The sequence below is a fragment of the Plectrocnemia conspersa genome, unplaced genomic scaffold (genome assembly GCF_051122295.1).
Source record: "Plectrocnemia conspersa isolate PC_06_02 unplaced genomic scaffold, ASM5112229v1 ptg000007l, whole genome shotgun sequence".
NCBI lineage: Eukaryota > Metazoa > Arthropoda > Insecta > Trichoptera > Polycentropodidae > Plectrocnemia > Plectrocnemia conspersa.
In genome coordinates, this window is record NW_028277171.1 from 8,677,417 (window position 1) to 8,703,162 (window position 25,746).

The 25,746-nt window shown below is 30.0% G+C and overlaps 1 protein-coding gene across 1 annotated transcript in view; it reads left to right on the forward strand.

Moving 5' to 3' along the window:
- The window catches only part of LOC148233860 (chitinase-3-like protein 2), a 33,979-nt gene extending 8,444 nt beyond the window's left edge, over positions 1 to 25,535 (forward strand). The window contains exons 3-7 of the mRNA XM_088188968.1: positions 23,195 to 23,245; positions 23,314 to 23,411; positions 23,472 to 23,734; positions 23,894 to 24,047; positions 24,669 to 25,535. Coding sequence (XP_088045094.1) covers positions 23,195 to 23,245; positions 23,314 to 23,411; positions 23,472 to 23,734; positions 23,894 to 24,047; positions 24,669 to 25,535 — 1,433 coding nt within the window. The remainder of the gene's footprint in view (positions 1 to 23,194; positions 23,246 to 23,313; positions 23,412 to 23,471; positions 23,735 to 23,893; positions 24,048 to 24,668) is intronic.
- Positions 25,536 to 25,746: the final 211 nt, after the last annotated feature.

The window sequence follows — 25,746 nt, forward strand, 5'->3', positions numbered from 1 at the left end:
TTTTTATTATTTTCTTTAAGCACATATAGTCGTTTTTTGGAAAGAAATAATAATTTATTGCATCACAGACTTAAGAGAAAACTTTAATCAAGAATATTTTGCTGCTCTGCAAAAATAATTCGCCTTATTTTGAAAACTAATTGCTCAGTTGTTATAAAATATTACTCATCGGAGAGTATATATTTTAAAATCATACAATTGCTTTTTATGCTTTTTTGTTTGAGTTGTGATTTTTAGCTTCTGAAAGTCAGTGACCCATTTATTTATAAATAGTATGTAAAATATCATAAGATATGTGAATACGTAGATAGCGCAAAATATAATTTCAGCGCTTATTAATTTTGCTTATATGGTTAATTATGTGATATTACTTTAAGTATTCATAGAATATATTTCTTAAAACACGAATGATTTTTCGTGCCAATGCTGCATATACCATTTACCAATTATTATTCGTTTACTTTATAAAATTTCTACTAGTAAGTATAATACAATTTCTAACCCCCAAAAAAAAAGGGGGGACTATGGCGTAAATAATTATTTTAAATTACGTTTAGTAGCGACCGTACGGCGAGATACTGATATTTTTCGGAACAACCTCAAAACAATTTCTCAAAAACGTATTGACTTATTGTAATTTTTTGCGAGATTTTGATACTTAAAAACCCTATCTTACTGCCAGGCATCAGGAATAGCAAAAAGCTGTTATAAAAGTTATTACAGCTTTGCTGAATTTACAACTGTAAAAACTTAAATAGTTAGTCAAAAGCGTTCTTATAAAAATATATTTCCGTTTCCAAATCACCACAATTGGGCAAAATGTTAAAAGAGTAAGAAAAGCAGAAGAAAATATTTTATTTCTTACATAAGCACATACATAAGCACATAATTTATGCAACACATACTATATGTATGTACATTATTCCATTTTTTATTTATCGAAATTTCGCTTAAAAATCAAAATTAAAAATAATAGTATTTTTTTCCTGCAAAATGTAAAATATCGAGGAAACAGTATGCTTACGTAAAACACACCATAGTTCACTCAAACTTGCACCAAGCGGAGCTAAGGTGAGCGTCGACTGAGGCATATATGGCCGAAGAAGCAGTTACCTTCCACTTCACGACAACTCTAGTCAAGTCACAAAGTCCAAAATTAAGAGTCTAACATTATATTCTTTGGAGACTACTGAATTATACAAGACGCAGATAAGGCTACGAGAGCATTACGTATATATATTTTAGCGCCAGGAGCGTTGCAATTTTTTTCCTTAGGCTTAATTGATAAGTAAAATAATTAAAAATAAAAATTTTACTGTTCTTAAAAGAATCTCTGAGAAATAAAATCATGAATAAATAAATATGTATTTTTCATTCCTAATATTTTGTGTAAATTGAAATTATTTGCAATAGTTGCAGAACAGTTATTTATAAATGAATAATAAATATGTTTAAATGCTTCTATATTTTTTTGTATAAACGATTTATAAGAAAAATATCCGTTTTTAATATAATATAATTTGCACTCACCAAATTTTTCGGCGTCCTTTTTCTGCTTACAACTGTCACTGACACATTTATCATTACACTTATGAACCACACTATATCGCTATTTATATTTTCATCATTACACTTTTAAGCCACTCTATATCTCTATGTATATTTATTTTTATTATTCACTTTTTATTTTATCTATTTCAATATATTTTGCTACGTTTAAAAACATTCGTCAATATGAAGACGAATTTCACAACTTCTGCATATGTACGCTGTATCTTTCCTTATTCCACGTGCAGAACTAACACGACATTTTCTTCTCACATATTTCTCCTTATTTTTTATCTTTATTAGCTGATGATTTTTCAGCTTACCCGAAAGCCTTTCTGGTGGATCGACAGCACGGGCACGGGAAGATGTTGTAGAAACTGGTGAAATGTGTTCGGAATCGATCTTTAGGCTTATTCAAAATATAATCTTTGAATTTATTTTGCTGTTACGGTGCAAATTTTTATAGACACTGAACGAATAAAACAATGCGCAATAAAATAAAAAAAAAAACATTTTTTGTTTATTCCATTGTTTTTCGAAATATTATGTAACTAGGTGTTGATCGTCAAAATCAACACTTCATATATTTATTACAGTTCATTATACATTACATATTGTAAGGCTAGCCGATCTGTTTTTTTTTTCCGTGTTAATCATCTGGCTATTATGAAAAGCAGATATCATTCTAAAATATCTTTTCTTATTTGTTTTCCAAATTTGGATAAGCGTTTTACCTTTTTTGCTATGTTTCATCTGTGGAGCCTTAATTTTATATTTTTGAATTTCTAGCAGAATTTCTATTTTCCGAAAAAATAAGTATTTTGCGAGTAAAACGTTACTTTAAAAATTGTCAGCATAAACACGGTGCCACTTGTCTAGATAAGTGTTTAGTACTTTCATCGCCGTGCTTATCAATCTTTCTTCATTACCGGTGTATAATTTTAAATTACAAATATAACCGGTATCTGATTCGCAAACTATTCTATTCAACATTCCATATTTGTTTAAAGACCCGAAAAATAAATCTACCTAACCACGGAATCATTCCCTTATCAAGGGAAAGGCTTTGCTTTGACTTGTAAACATTATTGAATTTGCCTAAAGAGTTATTTATAATTAGTTTCACTTTCGCCAGCCTATTTGTACTATTTGAAATTGATGCATTTTTAAAAAAATGCAAAAAAAAGTCAAAATTTATCTAAATTTATTTCTTAACATAATTTTTTCAAATATCGGATTTGTTGAACTTATGAACTATACGCATTATGAGGGCCGATTTAGATTTGTTATGACCAAAAATGGTCAGCACTTGAGTAGCACTGGCGTGACGGTTTTATTCTCTACACTGGCAATCTTCAGGCGATTCGGACGCGCGCCGCCGTGCGCGCGCCCCGAACTTGTAAAACGTGCAAGCAAGTCGTATCATCAATAAAATAATACTGCAGCGGCTGAATCTGTGTATAATTGCAACCCGTCACCATCACCGTCCCTAAAGCATTATTATAAGTAAGCTAAGCTACTTTTTCAGTTCATTTACTGTCACGTCGTTCCATTGTGCTGTTTTTTCTGTATTTTTGTATTTATGAGATGTTTGCTGATGATATAAATTTGTTTCCGAAACTGTTATTTAAAAAAAATTAATGTCAATAAATAATTTTGCCACTTCTTCGATGCTTTCACTATTTGAAAAAAACTTTTACCCCCGGAATAGCTTTGAAATCTTAATTATTTCTTGTTGGATCAAATTCACTCAAGACTTCTGGGATAATATCACTATCACATCACTGGATGAAAGTCAATTCATCAGACGCGGTCTATGTTTACGTACACTTGAATTAGAATCACTTTCGCAATTATCACTATATTCACAATCACTAAGAGCGTTGCACAACGCGTTTTAAATATTTTCCAAAAAAGTTTCATTTCTTTCGTCCATTTTGGGGTAATTGAAAATATTTTTTTTTAATTATAATCACAATCAAAAATTATCACTGAGAGTAGAGAAATTTTAATGATACTTTTCGATCGATAGTTCAGAAGATATTTAACATACTGTATTCCTTTGATTATAAAATGCATTTTTTATCTGTGTGGAATTCCAGAATTTGGAGTGCGTCATATACTCTAATAGATGGATTTTAAAAAGGTATGTCTCAATCATAAGGAAGCTACATATTGAATTTCAATAAAATATCTCAATTGGTTAACAACTTATAGGGAATTTACTAAATAATATAATTTTTGCTATTATTCTGCGAAATCGCAACGCCACCAAGCAAATTTTGGCAAAAAAACCCCGGGCGGTAAGTTGTTAACAATAACTTTAATAACAATAAAACGTTAATTATGTTAAGTTTTTAAAACAATATAAATCTCAGGAAGAATTTAGTTATACATTATAAAGCTTATTTCACAGCACTTGTATTTGTAGTAAAATATTGTGTTTGTTATAAATTATATATTAACAAGAAAGACAGAGGTTTGTGACTGGAAAATGAGCAGGATAAAAATCATGTTGTTAGTCAAATAACACTTAATAAGTATTGTACCATATTTAAATTATTAAGTTACATTTTAATAAATAAAATTGTATATATGTACTTTTTAGTGCGCTTAACACGTATTGGCACAAATACTACTGAAACATCTTGGAGCACACGTTTAAAGCATAACAAAAGGTATTGTGTTTATGCAAATTCAATACACATTCCCAGATCGTTTGGTCAGCAAGTACTCTGCAACTACTATTGTGCACAACGTTCTATTTGACCTCTTCCTCGAATCCGTGTTAATACAAAGACTATTTCTCCGACGGAGAACGGTCATTTGCCCAATCGCAGCGAGAGCTGCTTATGTGAACAAAAAGGGTTACTTTGGAGCGCGCCTGTACAAATTGTTCTCAGGAAATGAACAATATATAAATCAGCATTGCTTCCAACAGGTTTGAATGAATGTATGTCGGTAATGAGTTACGTGATAGGATTCCAAGATAACCATTAACGTTACTACCCTTAGACAAATGTCCCGTGAACGTGAACGTCTGGATTCCACAAAACGCCACTTTACGGTTTGTATGAATTGCGTGCAGGACCATCAACCGCCCATATATGTAATGCTCTAACTATCTAACATTATATATAGTGTGACTTAAAAGTTAGTGGACTATGCCAATACCACAAGTATACGTCTGTCATTTGCAGTCATACAGTCATTAGCAAGATGCTATTTGTATTATTTGTAATTTTGTCGCGTATTTTATTATATACATATACATATATATGCAAATTAATTTTTTTATATACCAGCACGATTGAGCAACTTATGCTTATTTTATTAAAAATAACACTAAGGACAAGTTTATAATTATTCACTTTTTCTTGGGTTAGATTTTTAAAAACTTTACGTGAAATAAGTACATAAAATTTAATGTATGTAGTAGTATTTTATAATAAATATTATCAAATTTAATATACTATATCTCTTTGATATATTGTATTATGGATTATAAATCCAGTCCAGGAACTATAGGGTCAAATTAAGCAGGTACGTGGTGATTTAACGTTTTGGGTGGAAACGTCGGAACTTGGCTTAGGATCGATTTTGGGTTCGAATCGCGTTTTGTTGGAAATTTCTCCTAGCAAATTGTGTATACGTATGTATGTGTACGCCTAGGCGCTGGTCGTTAAAGTGTAATTTGATCTCAACACGAAACAAGTAGTATCTGAAGTTAGAAAGTCATTGAACAATGCTTATTTTCGTATAATTGCCGGAAAATGGTTTTTGTTTCGTGGGTAAACCTTGGACCGGTTGCGGGGACAAAAAATATTTCAAACGAAGTTTATCCTAGTGCTAACTTTTCCCACTACAAAGTGACAATTATAGGGATCGCATGAAAAAATTAAGGCGCCTATAGATAGTACAAAAACAGTTTCCTCTCTTGTAGATGTTTTTTCCTCTTAGAAAAGTCTTCAAAGAAAAGTGCGTATAAGCAATGAATGTGCAAAACCCAAGTGTTTGTATATTTATAGCAAGTTCTTTAGAAAGTTAGAGAATATATTTGAAAAACAATTTTGTAATGTAAACTATTTTATAGTTCGTTAAGTTTTATAGTGGCATTATAAATGTGGAATATGTAAATGTTGCTACTTTGCAATAAATAAAATATTTTGTATTTTACAAAATATTTTATTTACGGTTGTGTTTGTCATATTTGTTTAACTATATTTATGATTTTTTATCGACGACTCACAAATAATATGCTAATACTTATTGTATAATAATTCAAAAGTATAATACAAACCAGTTTATATAGCGTCTCGTTTTGGGTTGAACTAATTAGTAATTAATTATAATCACCAGATGGTACTGATATTTTCCTAAATAAAATTTCTTCTTCTTAAAAAAACTCACTTGGGCGTGTTACTTATGCATTGATTATTTTTGAGATATTACGTTCCAAGCTTCTTTCTTAATCAATAAAGAAACATCTGGTGGATTTTTTTCATATTTTCAGATAATCTGCTTTATTACTTTTTGCATAAAATAACTAGATGTACACGACTTTTTGAATATGTTGTATTTCACGATTTTAAGTAGTAGGACCCTTTATTTAACCCTTCAAACGCCATCGACTTTTTAAAGCTTCAGTATCACTTTCTAAAAACAAATATTAAATATTTCGTTTACTAATAAATAAAGCTAGTAAAATATTCCTAAATAAAAAAAAAATTGTAAATAATTCTTTCAATTAACCATATAAGATATTATATTTAATTCATAATTCAACAATTTATTTTAAAACTTATGCAAGTATATAAGTTTAATACTTTTTTACTGCATTTACAATATCACTTTTATATATAAAACCAACAACAATATATTGATCTTATTTTTCTACAGTATTTCCTATAATATTATACTTACTCCATAAAATATCTAAATTTTAAATTTATTAAACAATTTCACTCTTTACTTTATATTAGATATGTAGTCTTAAAACAATTTTAATCTTTGATTTTTTTTAATAAAATACATACAACATCTTAACGGATAAGCAAATAATGTATATTTTTTTTCAAACCCCAGATTTTACTTTACAAAACCAGCTATAGAAAACATTTCTTGACGTAAATAAAAAGCGACTTTAAATATTATCTTGATTGGAAAATATCTACTGAATAAACCGGTTTCATTTAGAACATATTTAAATAAATAAATTTACAAGTTTTTAAAATTATGACTATCATAAATTATAAAAGGCGCACAGTTGAATTGCTGAATAAAATGCGACAAGCTATAAAGTTCTAGATGAGATAAGAAATGTAAAATATTTTTTCGGAATGCTCTTGAGCTTAAATTAGTGAAAGAGAACTCAACATATTATATATAAATCTAAAAATCCATATAATTTATAATTTATCTATATATATAGAAAACTAAAATTAGAATATTGGGTTTAAAAATAATTCAAAACAATATAATAATATTAGAAATTTACAAAAGGTTTTGTAAGTGATGTTTTTAATTGGATTAATTAAATCTAGTGTCACGACCCTACACAGATGACTACATTTCAAAGCGTCTTTGTCTCAAAACTTGCGTTAATTTACTGTGACCAAAATGATTATCCATCAACAAGGAAACAAGACAATAGCGTACAGGAAGGACTACACACAAAAGCCCTTGTTACGACTAGAAAAAATCCCATAAATAACAGAAGTGTTTTTTTACTGTAAATATTATATAACATATCTTTGTTGCAAAACGGTCATCGATATAATAAACCATTAGATCTACAAAATTCCCGTTTCTAAAAACGTCGCCTTCTAAAGGCGTATTCATATTTCGCTGTTCTAAGAAGCAACTAAGGCGACTGGATAAATGATCGCTGCATAATTGCAATTGGTCAGCAAGCTTTGCATCAATAGATACTTAAGCCTGAACTTTGATGAGGGGATGGCAGATACCAGCAGCCACTCGAAGACTCTGGTAGAGACTCAAATAGACCAGCAGATACCCGCCACCGGCAGACAACATATAATCATTGGCTCACACATCTCGCCGCCAGCTTCTCCACCACTACTCGGAGAAAATACTGTCGCTGTCACACTAATCAGAACTCTGAGGATCGTCCACTGACATCATCCTTCCGCCAGCTTCTCCACCACCGCTCGGAAAAAAACATCTCGCCATTTATCGTATGTCGCAACATATGTTAATTTAAAGTAATATAATAAGACTAACTAGATTTCACGTTTGTCTCATTGGTTACGGAGTCACACACCTAGTGTGACTTCGTAACCAATGATATAAAATACAAAGCTATTTTAAGGTTCTCAAGCCTTTCATCTGCTGTAAAATCCCGTCTAAGATTAAGTAACTCGTAATGAATCTCTCTTATTACATTTCGCCAAGATAAAATAAAGAATATGTTTTTTAGAGTTATGAAGGTCGAAGGGTAGAAGCTGGTACTTTGTAGAAAGCCACTGATTTTTTCTGATTGTTATATAAATCCTCTTTCTCATCACCATGATTCTGTTTCATGTCTGGACAATAAAGACGATTGTCATTTACATATAGTTATTTGCTTTTCGATAGCTGTCAGGAAAAGTTTGTGCGGAACTTAAGTATCTTAATAAGTCATTTAAGACGATCTTTTACAACTTATCGGGGACAGCTAGGTTTTAGCAGTAATTATTTAAGGATCGGATTAACGACTACAAAACTTTATCATCTAATTTAGAGGTCTTCCTGGTATAAGGTTGTCATTCAACATCAAACCACTATTTTTAATTTTTTTTAACATTTATGGCATTCTTGAATTCATATCTACTTCATAAATTTTGCAGACATTCTTTTCTGAGCTTTTTTTGCTTTCAATTCCTTGTCGAATAAAAATAGCATGATTAACCGCTAATGCGTCTTTTTAGTTTTTGGCCTTGGCCTGTTTTTCTATGGAGCAAAATAAATCATGTAAGGATGGTTTCAAAGGATCTCATTTAAGAAATTAGCATTTATTTTCGCTTTACATTTACAAAAAAAGACACATCATAGACTTATTAAGATTTAGTGTTGGCGTTAAAGATTACAGATCCTGTTGACTGCGAGACATAATAAGCACTACAATATTTATTAAGTAGTTAATAAATATTAGTGAATAGTTGTAATGGAATAGATAAATCAACCAGATTAATAAAAAGGCAAGAATTTTCTTATATGCAGCACTCAACATAGCTTAAGATCAAGAAGAATAAAAACTTATGGTGAACGTGATCCAATACACAATAAAGTACCACTACGCTCAGACATGAGCATCACGAACGAGAAGAATACAGGGTTAAAATAATTCTGCTAGGAAAGTACTTATCAAACACCCCTCACCAAATATAATTTTGAATCGGAAATTTCTGATTCGGCGAAATGAGTGAATCCGGGGCGGAGATTTGTGCACAATGGCGTACAGTCGTGCGATTCTTCCGTGGGAACTTTTCTCCTTATTATCCAAACCCTTTTATCTGTTGAATCGCATTCATATTTTCTTCACACAATTTCCGTTCGACTTGCTGCCACCGTTCCGCGCCATTGGCAAGAAAAAAATATAAATCCACCGCACTGGGTCAAGTGAGTGTGTATGTGTCTTGATGAAATTTTTCCGACGAGTCAATTTTGCAAGACCCCAAAGCTCGACGTTTTATACGACGACGTTTAATAAATTCGTTCGCGCTTTTGCGATTTGTCGACTGAGCACAATATACTAGACATAGAGGGTTTTCCTTTGCGCCTAGACATCCGTCAGATCTTTCTCGATGTGACTAAAGAATAAAATCTGAGAAAAAAACACCTTTTTGGTTCGATATTCGAATTCAAATGTATTATGCGTCTGGTCTACGATTTACACACAATATATTCGTTTGAAAGAACTGTCGCTTAGATTAAATGTAAAATAGATCTTGCAAAATGTAAACATATTCAAATAAATGGTAAAACGCTTTTAAATCATATAAGCTAGTATTGTTTGTAAAAAAAATATTAAAAAGCAGGAAAAATAAGAATTATAAGCGTGGAGACCAGAACAAAAATGTTTGTTTTGATATATTATACTTAAAACTTATTAAGAGTGTTAAGACTATTTAAGTATACTTACATAGGCTTAACTTTAACATAGATGTATACCTGAAATGCAAAATATTTCTGATTTAGACTTTAAAGTTTGAGGTGTAAGAAATATTATTAATAATTAAAAATAAATATAAATAACCATTTTATTATAAAAAAACTTTAAATATATTTTCATTATAGAGGAAGTACTTTTAATTTTGCGCTGGCTCTAAAATTTCTCTAATAAACCCAAGAGGTTATTTTCATCCAAATCTGAAATACTTAACGAATTTTCAAGTCGGTTTTTCGAAACATGTATTTGCTTTGTTACCAGTTAAAATAGTAGTTTGTAACTAACAATTGTTTCGTTAACTTTTCGAAGAACCCCCATATTAAAGAGAAATCCTGACGGAATTTTTTATTTTTAGAATAAGCCCACAGGTGTGGGTTCCTTGTAGGGACTTAATAGCAAACGCCCACCTTTGCGATTTAGTCATCAAACCGAGGATAAATGCTACCAAAGGAGTTCATGCATATATGCATTCACAGCTATGCTTGATTACAAGGAAGTACGAATTATTCAATCGCTCGCTTAATATGCTGATTCGAATCATATGCTGATTCATTGTGTGGTTTATTGAGCCATACATATGCACATAACGTATAATATACGTTGGTAGCTTAATCTTTGTAAATATCTACGATTGAGAATTAACGTTCAGTTAGAAGATCAGCATGCTTGATATCAACATGGAACAAATTAGTTAATCGTATACCTTCAAAACAATTTATCATCATAAATATTTAATTAATAAATACAAATTTTATTATTACTTTGTATAAAATACATACAATAAGTATCACGTAACTAATCCATCATCAAAATATCTGAAAGTTTTAAATAAAAAAGTAATACTGCTGATTCTGTTAAGTGATTGTAGTAGCTTTGAATAATTATTGTGGCTGGCATTCCATACTAATATATTATGATTTATATAAAATGCATTTATCATAAAATTTATATTAAACAAATACTAACCTTTACATAGCAGTAGGTTGATAGTATTATATAAATAGTACAACTCGCCTTACAATCTGTATTTTTATTTTTTCAGGAAGTCTTTATATTATTCCACAAGCTATGCTGACATAAATATTATTTTCTGAAAAAAACAATTAGGTATTAAAATGAACAAATTTAAAGGTGAGTCATATGAAAGCAGTGCGGCAAACTTTTCGAGAACAATAGGTTCAATGGGATGCTTTTATATGGCTCGTCATTTTGAGATGTGTAATATTACAATATTTTTAGTACATACCTGCACACATATTTTAAATATGTTTTATTTAGTTTTACCACCCAGCTCAATTTGGTATTATCGGAAAATAGCAAAATCCACCGGTTGGCATCTTCGATAGTCGCGAGATCAGCGCAGAAGACAAATTTATATTCACTATCACTTGGATCTAAATTTGTCGAGTAATTGTATTCACTAGGTAAATATTCAACAATATCGTTGTTCATTGAAGAGTTATTGTCGCTACTCGAAGCACAATTGGCGCCGTAGAAAGAGATAAAGCATGATATTTTGCATAACTGTAAATCTTCAAGACGACATGTGAATTTTATGATGCATACGAACAATGCCTTAAATTAGTCTTCGATGGGGGCGGCTGGTGAAAGACTAGAAATTTGCAAAATTGTAGTCTTTTATGATGTCGTTCACTATGAAGCCTTCAATGCCAGCCTGACAAGCCGAAGTTTTCAAGAAAAATAATAAACGGAAGTGCTTTGTAGATCACTTAGAAACACGCGATAAGGCAAAAATTATATTTTTTTAGAAAGGTCCAATCACGCTTTCTTATATTTCTTAAAAAACGTTTTAAATTGTTTTTGTAAAACATTAAAAGCCGTGTCTAATTTAATTTCTAAATATTATGTTTGATGAATAGTCGTCATATTACAATTCAGACAGATGCTAATTTTGTGATGTCACTTTAATATATTATTAAATGAAACAAATAAAATATATATGTTATGATATCATTTATATTTGTTTAATATATATACATATATAGCTAAACAGAAACTATAAACTGTAACTTACGATAAATGCGTGTAAAGATAAGCTAAAACCATAAAATACACGTTACTTTTTTTACGATCATAAATGCGCAGTGTCCGTAATGTCCGGAATTTTTGGGTCCGTTTATATTTTGCGTAGAACTATGTATTGTACAAACATACTCATAAGAATATATGTATATATATATACATACATATATTAATAATATACATATATATATATATATATATATATATATATATATATATATATATATATATATATATATATATATATATATATATATATATATATATATATATATATATATATTAGATTTTAAATATTTATCTCGAGTTATATATTTATGTTCAATATTGGCTACGGATGCCATCGTGATCTTACTTTTATACGAGTGTCTGACGTTTCGAAGAGTCTGTCACTCTTCATCCTCGGAGACAAACTACCGCTCTCATCCTCGACCTGGACATGTGGGGGTTCACCGGTGGTTTTTTTATTTATCAATATTTTATTTTTTAAATTTATTGTTTTTAATATTTGCATTGTATATAATTGTGTTAAAAATAGTGTAAATTTGTGTTTTTTTTTTACCGGTTTCACATTGTTCAGAATTGGAAGCAAAGATCTCGGAATCACTTTTCCGTCGTTTCTTTTGTTCAAGAAATATGCTTCGTTGATTTATATCTCAACTGCTTTCCGTTTCGTCTGAACAAAAGGATTTTTTTATCTTTGTCTTCGTAAGTCCTAATGGAAAATAAGTTAATTATGTGATCATCATTAAACGCATGTTCAGCTAGCTATTTTTACTGCTTTTATGTGTTTTGAGGTTATATAAGATTTATCACAATCTGCACTAAATATTTGATAAATGCCTTAGGAGTAGAGTCTCCAATTACTCGAACCATCAACTACTCGAGTATCGAATATTAAAATTTAAAAATACTCGAGTACTCTAGTACTTTCGAGTATTTACCAAATGTACCAAAATAGCTATTATTCAAATTCGTGCACATATAAATAAATAAATAAAATACTTAGTATGTTAATTTTTACAATTATTTTAACTTCACGAACATACTTTTTAAAAACAATAATGCAAAAAGTGTCTCGAATTTAATATTACTGCTAATCTTTGGTTTTATTATTCCCGTTATGGAAAAAACCCTTTCCGATGCTGTTGATGTTGGTCTTATTGTCATTAACGAGTTGGATAAGGCTTCTAATTTATATCTGTTAGCTTTTTATAGATATAAAATTTTTTGAACTCTCTTTTTATGTTCTCTTCTTTCATTCCCTTCTCTGCTTTTTTCTTATTTCTTTCGACTATTGACAAAATAGCATTTTGTAATTCTTCTTGAATAGATTTTTTTTCTTAACAATATACAATATTCTACTCCTTCTGATTAATGCGAAGAATTTAAATCTATATCCTTCGAAGATGTATTTGGGTGAATCCCTTTCCCTCTAGAGCTAAACAGTTCGCAAAGAACTGACTTTACTTTAAATGCCTTTAAAACACACAATTGTTTTGTTTATATTTTAAGCTGAGGGATCAGTATAAACAATTTACAACACTTTACGCTACAACTGCATAAAACTGTCATAAAACCTAAAAATTTATTTTGTTGATATTTCATATTGTTCATTGCCATAAATTAGATAAGTCGGGACTGTCGAACAGAAAACACAAAAGAAATTTCTCCGTCGTACCCACTAACATAGCCGACGACCGGAACTATGCAACTATGGAACTATGAAAAAATTATACCTGATAGTAACCGCTCTAACTCGGGACTTCGGGCATAAACGCCAAATAAAAGCAAGACGTTAACCTTTACCGGACCGAGTTAAAGTTATTTTTGTTTCTGAAATATTTCAAATTTTTTTAATTTCGAGTATTAATCGAGTAATTTTCAAAATACTCGATTATCAAGTACTTGAAAAATAGACAAAAATACTCGAGTATCGAGTACTCGATTACTCGAATTGGAAACTCTACTTAGGAGTCATTTAGAATTGAGTCTCTTCCATTCGGTAGGAAAGAATCAATTTTTCAATTTGAATGGAAAATAGTTCTGATTTTTTCTCTATCCAGGATCCTTCCATTTTTTTGAGAGGCTATACTAACATACGTAATGCATGCATGTCCGATGAATTTATATGTATATTTTTTTTGTATTTTTACTTTCTCTCCTTTTGTATTCATTAGCGTCAAGGACTTTATCAACAATTCTGAGCTCTTGTATTCTATTCTCTGCATCTGTCAGTTTTTCTGCTCTGTTGTAAAGCGATGCAGCCACCGATTATCCTAAATGATAGAGTCCATAAAAAAAACGGGAAATGACCCGACGACCTATCAAGAAGCTCAAACAAAAAATTATAGATAAAGCAAACCTTTCTAGAGAAATAAAAGATAAAATAATACCTCGGATTTTGGATTACCCAGAGTTCAAAAAGATGGAATATCTTTTAGACCAATTGTAATAGTTGACACAAAAACTGATACATATATGTATATATTTATAAATATATAAATATTAAGTAGTAAGAATAAAAATTAGCAATATTCAGTTGACATTTACATACATATGTTATTTTTGTTTAATACCATAACGAAACTTTGATGCGAAATTTAATATTTTGTTAATATTTATTATATAGCTTATCATTTTGATTTTTTAGGAAAATTAAAAAAATATTATTTGAGGCAGATAGTTTGACTCTATCTATGGATAAATAGGTTTAGGTGAAGACAGGGGAGCTATCTCTTACTACGTGATTTTGGCCCGCTGCTATGATAACCAAAAGGTAGATAAGAGTACATAGATCCCGTATCCTTATCAACCAATGACAGATGAGGTCAGATGGAAACAGAAAGTAAATGACATTTTTCCCATTAGTGTGTAGGCTATATGTACTTATCAATAGAGACAGATGAGAACAAAAATTCTGATCATATGATTAATATGAGCAGGAGAAATTTGTTAGATTATTTGTATATAGTGGTAGATATATACAGTGGAACCTTGCTTAAGGATCATAATTTGTTTCAGAATCTCACTCATAACGCGAAACACTCGTTAAGCGAAACAAAGTTTCCCATATGAATAAATGTAAAATACGATAATGCCTAGTTTGACAGCAAGTTAACGGATGACAGCTAAATATTTAATGCTAACAGGCCTTATTACATAATGGTTTAGTCATAATCCGGATCTTCTCGGTATTCTCCTCTTTCGTAATGGGAAACAACTCTCGTTAAGCGAGTCATTTTTTAACAGTTTGTTTGCCTCGTTATGCGAATTTTTCGTTATGGGAAGTGTTTGTTAAGTGAGGTCCCACTGTACATAAATTTAAACATTAAGTTAATTTGTATAAAAAATCTTAATTTTTATTAACTAATGATCATAAAAAGTAAAACTATTCAATGTCCTATAAAATCTGAATCTTATGCGACAAGACCATGTCAAAGAATAACTGCTAGTTTATAAACCAGCTGGTTTCCCTTAAAAAAATATCAAGCGTTGCTCACATTATGAATGTCATACAAAACTCAGACCGTGGTTCAACACCTTTAATAAAAGTAAAAAAAGCTAAACATAAAATTGCAGAAAAAATCTGGAGATCTAACAAAGAAACCAAACATTAAAATTAAAATAGATAAAGCAACGAAAGAGTTAACGTTAAAAATTGTTAAGGAAAAGTGGAAAATGCAAGATAGGAAATATAGGGTAAGACTAGAAAAACATATCAACAAATTTGCTAATAAATTGATTACAGAGATATCAACTGAAATATTAAAGAGAACAATAGTTATCCTAATAAATCTCTAATGAGCGATTCACTCACGTAAGATTTAATGATACTAATTTTTTTTAATGTTGGGATGGAAAGACAGATTGCAAAAAAAAGCAAATAAGTGCATCTGCACTGTTCATTACCATCTATACTTCATTAAATTTATTTTTATTCAATTATCTAAACATAATATTACACGTCGTACAATGAAAGGTGACGGATACAACCGGGTATTTAAATTTCATGCTGCACAAAAAGTGATAGAAGATTAAAGATTTTATTTACTTAAAAATTTTAAAACATGAAACGTTGAACGCTGAAGAATAAAATAACAAAAGTACTAATATTTTCGAAGAGGTATTTTTAAATACGCCTCTCCATGGGGGGTGGAACCAGTGTAGCAGTTGTGCATATATTGCAGCGTCGGCGCATATAGTATGGGCGTGCGTTATTAAAATGATAGAGTATGATAATGACGAACATTTCAAGTGATAGCAAACGCTACACGTTGAAGATTGAGAATAAAAGTACTATTGAATTATGACGCGATTGCGTGGGTATTGAGAAATTACGAGAATGTCTCGCTGTTGTCACGATAATAAGTTTCTGCCTTGTTTGGTAATATTTTTATAAAAAAATATTACGTAACAGAAAATTGTTTTATCGATTAAAATAAGTTTACTTAAGTGTGTCGCAGACAAGAACACAGCAATTACCATAATTTACAAAATATGATTAAGGAAAAAATAATTTTAATCGAAATAGAAGGTCAGTAAAATTTTTTACAATAGTATTTTAATCGCAGATTATTTGTACATATATTTTGCGCATATAAATATATAAATAATAACTAAGCAAGTATTTTTCTACGATAGTAATATAGATATGACTTTTGTGTTTTTATGTTACATTATTTTTTTGAGTAAATAAGATGCAAGTTATCTCTGGAAAATATACATAGCAAGAATAGTTGGACTACAATTTGCAGTAGTCAGCATTAACTATTCAACTTTAGTGTAATTGAAACATATTTGTGTAATATATCATACGCAAACACTTACGTGGTGATATCTCCGAGTTAAATCAACAATTACTATTCAGTGTAATAACATCCCATACATCTCGAGTAGCTTAATAAGAAGATTGTTCGTTACGTCTTGCGCTATATCAAGTGAATATTAATAATATTTCCGCCTTTAGCTTGAAAATAATAAGCTTATATTAAATTTTTAGTTGCGGGTACTGCGAATAATAATTCTCAATGTGTATTTCGAAATTGCTAACAATAAACGCATCTGTAGTTTTAATTCGAAAGCTGGAAAACCGACAAAAGCCATTTTGAGGTCCAACGTGTCCCTCGTAAAATGTTTATTATCAGCGTATCAACCGTAGCCTACAAAGCCACTGCATTCATAATTTATAGGGTCACCCCATTGTGTGTGTGTTTCAAAAGAATTTTGTATCCAGCAATTTCTCTCGTACCGTTTAATTTATCTCTGAGCGAAGTTGAATATTCTACAATCATTAGTCATAATAAATATAGTACAAAGACGAAAGTATACTTTATATTATTGATCCTAGATAGGTTTGATCACAAAAAAATGATCATGTTTAATTACTAAATTTGTAACGTCTGCTATCTTGAATCATCTGCAACAATTGATTATAGCTTTATATATTGCTGTTTATTATATTTACAAATTTATACCTTTATTAGTTGAATCATTATGCAGCTTTGATTAAAAGGTGTCTCACTAAACATTACTGCATAGAAAGAAAAGTCTATAATAAAATCCGGCCAAAAATTCGTCCTTGATCTAATGACAAACGAGATGGGCATTGTTAGGGTGTGGATACGGCATTAGGGATATTTATCCCTCCGAGTAAATACTCATTGCGAAGGAACGCATCGGAATCCTGGAATACTTTATGACCCGAGCTGATGGAGAACAGCACTCGTACCGAGGCGAACGACTTGGCAGTAAAACGAAGAGATCACTTGCTAAACGCGAGTCCTGGCAATGAAAGGTTTCGGCTTGTACTTTTTCCCGGTATAAATGTTTTCATGTTGGCCGGATCGGAAACTCATTACGTCCAACTTTGACTACTTCTTTGCCTTTTACGACCGTAGAGCTGACCTTTACGAACTAACTTTGCGTAAATATCGCAAGGTAAACGTGCGAGAAAAACCCTTACAACAGACCTGCTTGTATTATTTAAAGGATTGATAGTTAATAGCTTAAGCGATAATTTTTTTTAACTGTGAAGAATAATATATACATGTGGCGAATAAATAGCACACTAGATGGTATACCTTTTTTTTATTAAATAATAATTTAAATAATATTAAATACAATTATAATATAATGTTGTGTTGTTGTTTTCTATTTTTCGCTATATACGTATGTTTTTTTTCAACTAAACTCTTGGCTAGTTGTTTTATTCTTAGCTTGAGAATTTAAACACGTTCCTTAGTTCAAAAGAACGTGATAGATAAGCAAACACAATATTTCTTCAAATTATTTATACTTGCCTAATTTTTGAGAACACTTTGATATATTATTATCGACAGCTGGACATTTTTTCAATCATTGACTGATATGGTTGTAGCAGTATCATGTTGAATATAAGATCGTATATGGCAATATAAATAAATATTTTAAATTAGGTCTATTTAATATAATCGATAAATCGGCTATATTGAATTGACCAAATTTAAATCGATAAAATCTGACATTTTTAGGGTCGTCCAATATGTACATAGGTAACATGTACAACATCAAATATTTTTTCCATGTTATTAAAGCGTGATCTTAAGTACTCGTTTTAGATATAATAATCGCAACCAATTAAAAATTTGATCCCTAGGGCCTAAATAAAGACAGAGTAGCCGTCCGTTTTAATATTGTGACTTAAATAACATAAATATAAATATATAATATATTTTTGCAGAAACTCATTAAATCAAATCTTATTGCTTTAAACATATACCTACCTAAATATTCAGACGGAAAATTTCTATATACAGATACAAATATATTTTATTTATATAAAACGTTTAATTCAATAGTATAATAGATTTTACAAAAATATTATTAAATATATTTTATATACAATTTTATTATTAGCTACAATACAACAAAAATAATTAAATATAAAATAATTCGTTTCTGGTTATAACTTAAGGGGGAAGAGCTAAAAAACCTTTTGAAAGTAAATTACAAATTAACGATACGAAAAAAACAACGAATCAAGTGTTTATTTAAAAATATCTTGTATATCTTTCAGTCTCAGTCTCAAAGCAATATGTGCTTTGACATTTTGTGCTTATATCTGATTAATTTTTTCCGGATTAGGATTTTTATTATGCTGTAGATGCGCTTTTTCGAATAAATATCAGCTTTTTAGAGCGAAGTTTCAAAATGTGGTTAATACATTTAGGTTTGGTCCAGGTGATAAACTATAGGTATTTAATGTAGTAATAAACTAATCAGGCGTTAGCTAATCGTAATTGTAGGATTCTTATCGGACATTTTTATTGAATGAATTTCAACCGATTTCTTATTCGCTTTGTTATTTTTTAAAATATGCTATGCACAATTTTTTCGTAGAAATACAAAATACACTTTATAAATGCTTGGCATTTTGTATTAAAAACCCCAGCATTTTTAATGCGTTCCCATTAAACGAAATGGTAAGATCATTTTGTGAAGAATTCTTCCAAGATCAATTAAGCAAATCTCGCAGGGCCTTAAATAAATTGTTATAACATTTATCAACGATAAATGAGTAATAATTTACATATTCTCTAATTTGTTAAGATCAAAATTTCTTATTAATTTCGAACGATTTTGATATCTTAAAAGTTAGAGGTTATGCTTTCTATTAGTAAACTAAGCTACAGTAAACCAGAACGTTTTATTTGTGTCTCTATAGTAGTACTCCCGTGTGTATATTAGAAATATAAAATACGCTTTCGATAAAAGCAATATGTGTTATTATTATGAGCTCACAGGATAATATAAATAATCAATAAGAACCCACATATTATTAAAAATATAGTATCAAACTATTCCCTATGCTTTCACATATTATATATTTTTTTAATCAACACATTCAGCCCGATCACCACTTTTGATATTAGCTACGTGTTTTCGTGTGAAATTGCGCGAAAAAATGTCCTCATTTGTATTCGGACGTTCAAGTGGCCGAAAAAAAGCTCAAGTGGAATGTAATTAGTATTCAAGGATATTTATTGCGTCGGAAAACTCACCGAGCAATTTGTAATGGCCAACAAGATCCGTCGTTCGTTGGGTGGACGGTTTTGGGCAAAAATTTAAAAAATAGTTCAGTTGGAAATGTTCGAACCCAAATACCATTGCTTTAGGTGGGTGGACCATTATTTCTTCGGAGGCCGTAAGAATTCTTTTCTCTTTGGGTGGAACATTTTCTGCGGGAGTAATAGTAACGGCTCGCGGAGCAATTCTCATACATATTAAGCAATATCATTATGTTACATATCATAGATGCCGAGCGTCGGCGTTTTATAGCATGCACGAATTACATAATACACCATACGACTGTTCGTGGACAAAATATAATTCCAATAAATCAAGGAAATGTATGTAATAGAAGATACATATATTTAATATAGAGACATGTAGCACATTCCTATAATATATAGTTCTTATAATAATGAAACAAATAATGCTGTTTGATTTTAGCGTAGCGAAAAATGTACAATAAAAAACAAATTGCTCATCAATCAAATCTGATTTTAGGCAAATGTATATGTTTTCACAAAAGGCATAAAATAATTAAAAAGAAGGAAAGGCTTTTTATTATTGAGTAAAAACGTAGTTTTGTAATAATCTGCATTATAATAGAATTAGCAGACTAGCAGACGCCCGCCGCCCGCTGACAACATACGATCATGGACTCACACATCCCGCCACCAGCTTCTCCACCACTGCTCGGAGAATATACTGTCGCTGCCACACCAATCAGATCTCTGAAGATCCACTGACATCATCCTTTCACCAGCTTCTCCACCACCGCTCGGAGAAAACATCTGACCATTTATTGTCTGTCGCAACATATGTCAATAAAATGTAATAAAACTAGATTCCACTCTGAGTCAAAAACCTTAAACAACTAATTAAAGAAGGTGTTGTGGTTTCCTGTTGATTTTATTTGTGACTATACCGTATATTTTAACAATTATTGGAGAATGATTTATTAAAAGATCAGAGCATGATCTCGCTTTATTATATTAAGTTATTATCATTTTAATATGCAGAAATCTATGAGATCAGTTTTAAAAATTGTTGAAATTGATTCATGTTTATTATCTTCCATAGCGAAGTATAGTTAGCGACCTTTAGTAGAAGGAATTTAAGATCAAAATCCATACTACTTTTGCTTTATTGTTGTGGTCTACTGTAAAGTAATTGGTTGAGAATTAATATTGAAAGGACGCTATACACTAACTATATAATAGTCATATCAATACAAATAAAAAAATATCACAACACTGGAATCACATACAATGCGAATAAAGCAAAGGATTATTACGTGCTTAATATATTTTTTTGTAGAAATTTGCGCGTTTAAGATTTTTCGATTGCCTTTAAGAAATACCAAACGCATGTAAAGGTTTTACGATGCGAATAAACACCATTTTATATTTGACCAAGTCGCTTGATTAAATCTACACAAAGAGCATAATAGTTTCAACATAAAATGTATAGACAAGGGACCGTCTGTGTGTAAATATAAAAGGACCATGTAGTGGGAAATCGCACATGTTATATCGCATAAAATTTAATATCTTATGTATAAATTAGGTGTAAAAATTGTTGTTTGTTGACCAATCTAGAACATCTGCATTGAATTTCTAATTTTTAATGGTTTTTACTATTTGTCAGTTAAATAAATAGTAAAATAGATATAGATAAATAGTAACATGAGACGAATGACACTTTTAAATAAACATAAATTTCCGTTGTTGTAGATATTTGATTGTCTTAAATATCTTAGCGTTTTGAACTAATGAGAATTGTCTTTGTTAATATTTTAGAGAAATATTTTTAACTAGTAATAAAAAAAATATTTAAGTATGTATTATACAAATTTAAAGCCATAATGCGTGAAATTAATTAAAATTGCAACATCGCTTGACTTTGGATAAATCGAGTAATATCTAATAACATTTTATTTATTACTTTATTACCCTTTTTACTTTGCTTTGTGTGAGAAAAGAAAAGTTTAAGTTAATTAAGCATTATCGACTAGCAAACAAGAAAGAGTATTCAATCTTTCTATAACTTTAATTAAATTTAATATTGTTTATTACAATATATTATTTATAATAATTTGAGAAATATTTTTTTTTAATATAAAATAATATTATATATGTACATGTACATAATAATGTTATACTTTAGAATATAAAATATATTTTTCATGCCTAAAAAAACATAGCTATAAAACAGTAAAAAATATATATATTGTAACGGATACATTTGTTAACAAAATAACCTTGTGTTGTATATTGGACTAATTTGTTTTGAAGATATACTTACTAGAGAGCTCAAACGAAAAATACAGTAGAACGATATCAAAGCAGCGTTCTATGAGTTATTATACTGGCGCCAGCATAAAGGAAGCTTTTATCGAATTACGATTATGTCAATCATTGTGAACAATTCATCGAAACTTAATTGGTTCGATTAAGAGCTGAATATAAATTATTTTGGTTTATTTGGTATTATAATAGACATGTAAGATCATTAAAAGCGTTTATATAATTTGTGTATTATGTATACAGTGTATACACATCCAAGAAATATAACTCAATTTAATTTATGTAGAAAAAAGTGTATTTCTACTATCAACCAAATATAAGATGGTAATATAACTTATGTCACATACCTGATTTCTATATTAAATGTAAAAAGTTGATTAAATTAAATTATTTGTATGTATAAATAAATCTAAGATTTGGTCAGAATGGTACTGTTTTGCTATACATATCATTATGATATGGAATCTACATAACTAATATAAATAAGATAATATCAATAATATAGAGATTTAACGAGGAATATAGATATTTTGTTTTTGTGACACACAATTTAAGCTATCATTAAGTTTTTAATTCATATACGCACTAGAACATTAAAAAATATTGAATTAGTTTTATTGCTAACATATTAACTTATTATGTTAATTCAATTGTTAATTAGATACAGTTTCTTGATATCATAATATTTTTTAATTAAATACAATAGTTGCTTATTTACCATGCCCCATTTGTGATTATTAAAAATATGTGATAACATTGCCTATAAATACAGCAATTAAAAAATATTTTCTTATTATTTGCAAGCTGCAATGAATTCGCAAAGATTTATTTTCTGCGGATTTTTTATATTAGTTTTTATCGCAAAACAATCTTTGGCAAGAAGTGAGTACTCTATATGCGTTTTTATTTATTTTAAATTTGATTTGTATATATTAACATATCAATTGTAGCGAACATTTTTATATATTTTTAGAAAATATTTTCTGCGGCTATGAAAAATATGAATTTACATTTGACCATCAATTTAATTCATCAAAAATAGATCCGTTTCTGTGTACTCACTTGATATATTCTTTAGTTGGAGTAGATAATCATGGTTTAATTGTACTTCCACATTCTGGAGTCAAAGGTTATTGCGTTAAAATAAATACGTTAAAATATTTAATAAAATAGTGTTGATTATTAATTTTTGATCAGGTGACATTGAGGAATTTGTTAGGATAAAAAATAAAAATCCCGAACTCAAGTTATTGCTTGATGTCGGTGGATGGACTTATTCAGCAGCATTTTATAAGGTATAATAATATAAACAAATTAAATATGCTTTATACTTTTTTCTTATTAAAATTTACCAGGTCGCAAAAAACAAACAATTAAGACGAAGTTTTGCCCAAAACATTGTGTATGTCGCATCCAAATACGGATTTGATGGAGTTCACTTGCATTGGTTCGATAGAAATTTAAAATATGATAAATTCACGAAAGAAACTAAAGAAAATTTCTCTCTGCTTCTGGAAGAATTACGCCGTGAGACAACTAATAAAAATTTACTTTTGTCGTCCTTAATATCCACTGTTAACACCAGCATAGTATCTTATGACATTCCAAGAATTTCGAAGTGAGTGTATTTATATATAAAAAAACTTATTATCTTAATTTTGCCAATTGATATTATGGATATTTTCAGATTATTAGACTATATTCTATTATACATTAAGCCAACTACTGATACATATAGAACGTCTATTAGATATAAACTAATAAATATAGAAAATAGCGTTATTAATTTAATTGTAATGGGTGCACCTGCTCAAAAAATCGTACCCATGATCACCGATTTTGATGTTCAAAAATACACACTGGCAAATTATAATATAAATTATTTGGGTGCTCCTACAAAAGGAAGATTAGCGGAAGTCACATATAGTAAGGTATAACTATTTAGTTTATTTCTTTTTAATAACCAATTACCAGCTTCTTCTTTTCTTGTTTTTATTCATATTCATCTCAAAAACAACAGTAAATGTATATTTGAAAACGTAGGGAATATTATAATTATTATTCAACAAAACATAAAATTTTAACTTCTTTAAAAGCTTGCAGCCACAATATCCACTTTTTAAATTCATATACTACAACCATGATACAGCTTATTATCCATTGTCTTACATTTATATATCAAAACCGTTCTTATCAGAGTTTAGTAGAGAAATGTAGACAAGTCATTCTACAGTCAACTTGGTATATATCTTTGGAAACGTTTGTACTATTCATGAACCAAAGTTTTGACATAGTTTTCTTGTCTAAAGCCTGATATAATTTGAACCATTTGACTGTGTTTATTATTTTTGCCATTTTTTAAGCATTTTTAAGATTTTTTAAGCATTTTTTACCGATAAGAAATAGCTGCGAAATTTAAAAAATGTGGTATTTTTTTGTATTACATCTTGTATACTAGTATTGTATTAGATACACTATTTTATTATGATTATTAAATCGTTTACCTTAAATCATTTATAATTAATTTTTATTAATGTTTATATTTATTACAGCTTTGCCCTGTAGCGTTAAAAGGTTTTAAAAAAGTTTGGGACTGGGAAGAAGCTATAACTTACGCTTTTAAAAAAAAGTGTTGGATTTCATATGAAAACAGAAATTCTCTTGCAGTCAAGCTCGAGTTCATAATGGTGATGAACTTAAATGGAATCATGGTTGAACTACACGAAGACGATTATGCTTGCAAGTGCAAACAGGGAAAGTATCCAATGATAAACTATATCAAGGATATTATGAAAAATTTCGACGATACTTATCGGTTCATATATACGACTATAAAGTTTGGACATAATACCGTTACCCCAACGACGGTTATGTCAACGATGCCGACGACGACGACGACCGCAACGACGACAACGACAAGACCAACGACGACAACGACAAAACCAACGACGACAACGACAAGACCAACGACAAGACCAACGACGACAACGACAACACCAACGACGACAACGACGAGACCAACGACGACAACAACGACAAGACCGACAACAACAACAACAACAACGACAACGACAAGACCGACGACGACAACGACAAAGCCGACGACGACGAGTACGACGACGACGAGAAGAACGACGACGACGAGAGAGACGACGACGGCGACGACAACGACGACGACAACGACACCGGCCACAACGACAGTGGATCCAGACAGTTTAACACCAGATCCAAATGATATGACATTTGATAAAGAAGAAATTTGTACACCTACTGGATTCGTAAAAGATCCAAATGAATGTAGCAGATTTCACTACTGCATGAAAGGTAAAACCGGAGAATTTGTCACTCACGACTTTACTTGTCCCAACGGAGAGATTCTGGATACGTCTAAACTTATATGTGATTTCTTATACATATAATTTTTTTTAAGTAAACAATTCATTTAATTTGAACTGTAATATCAAAACAAACTGTTTCAAAATATTTTTAAATATTCCCATAAAATAGGTTTATCAATAAAAAAAAAATTGTGTTGTCGAGAATTCACAAAAAAAATTAGCAATTAACACTTTATCTACCGCTCACGCCAATTGGCGTCCTGAGTGTGCCGAAAGTTAAACACCGCAGACG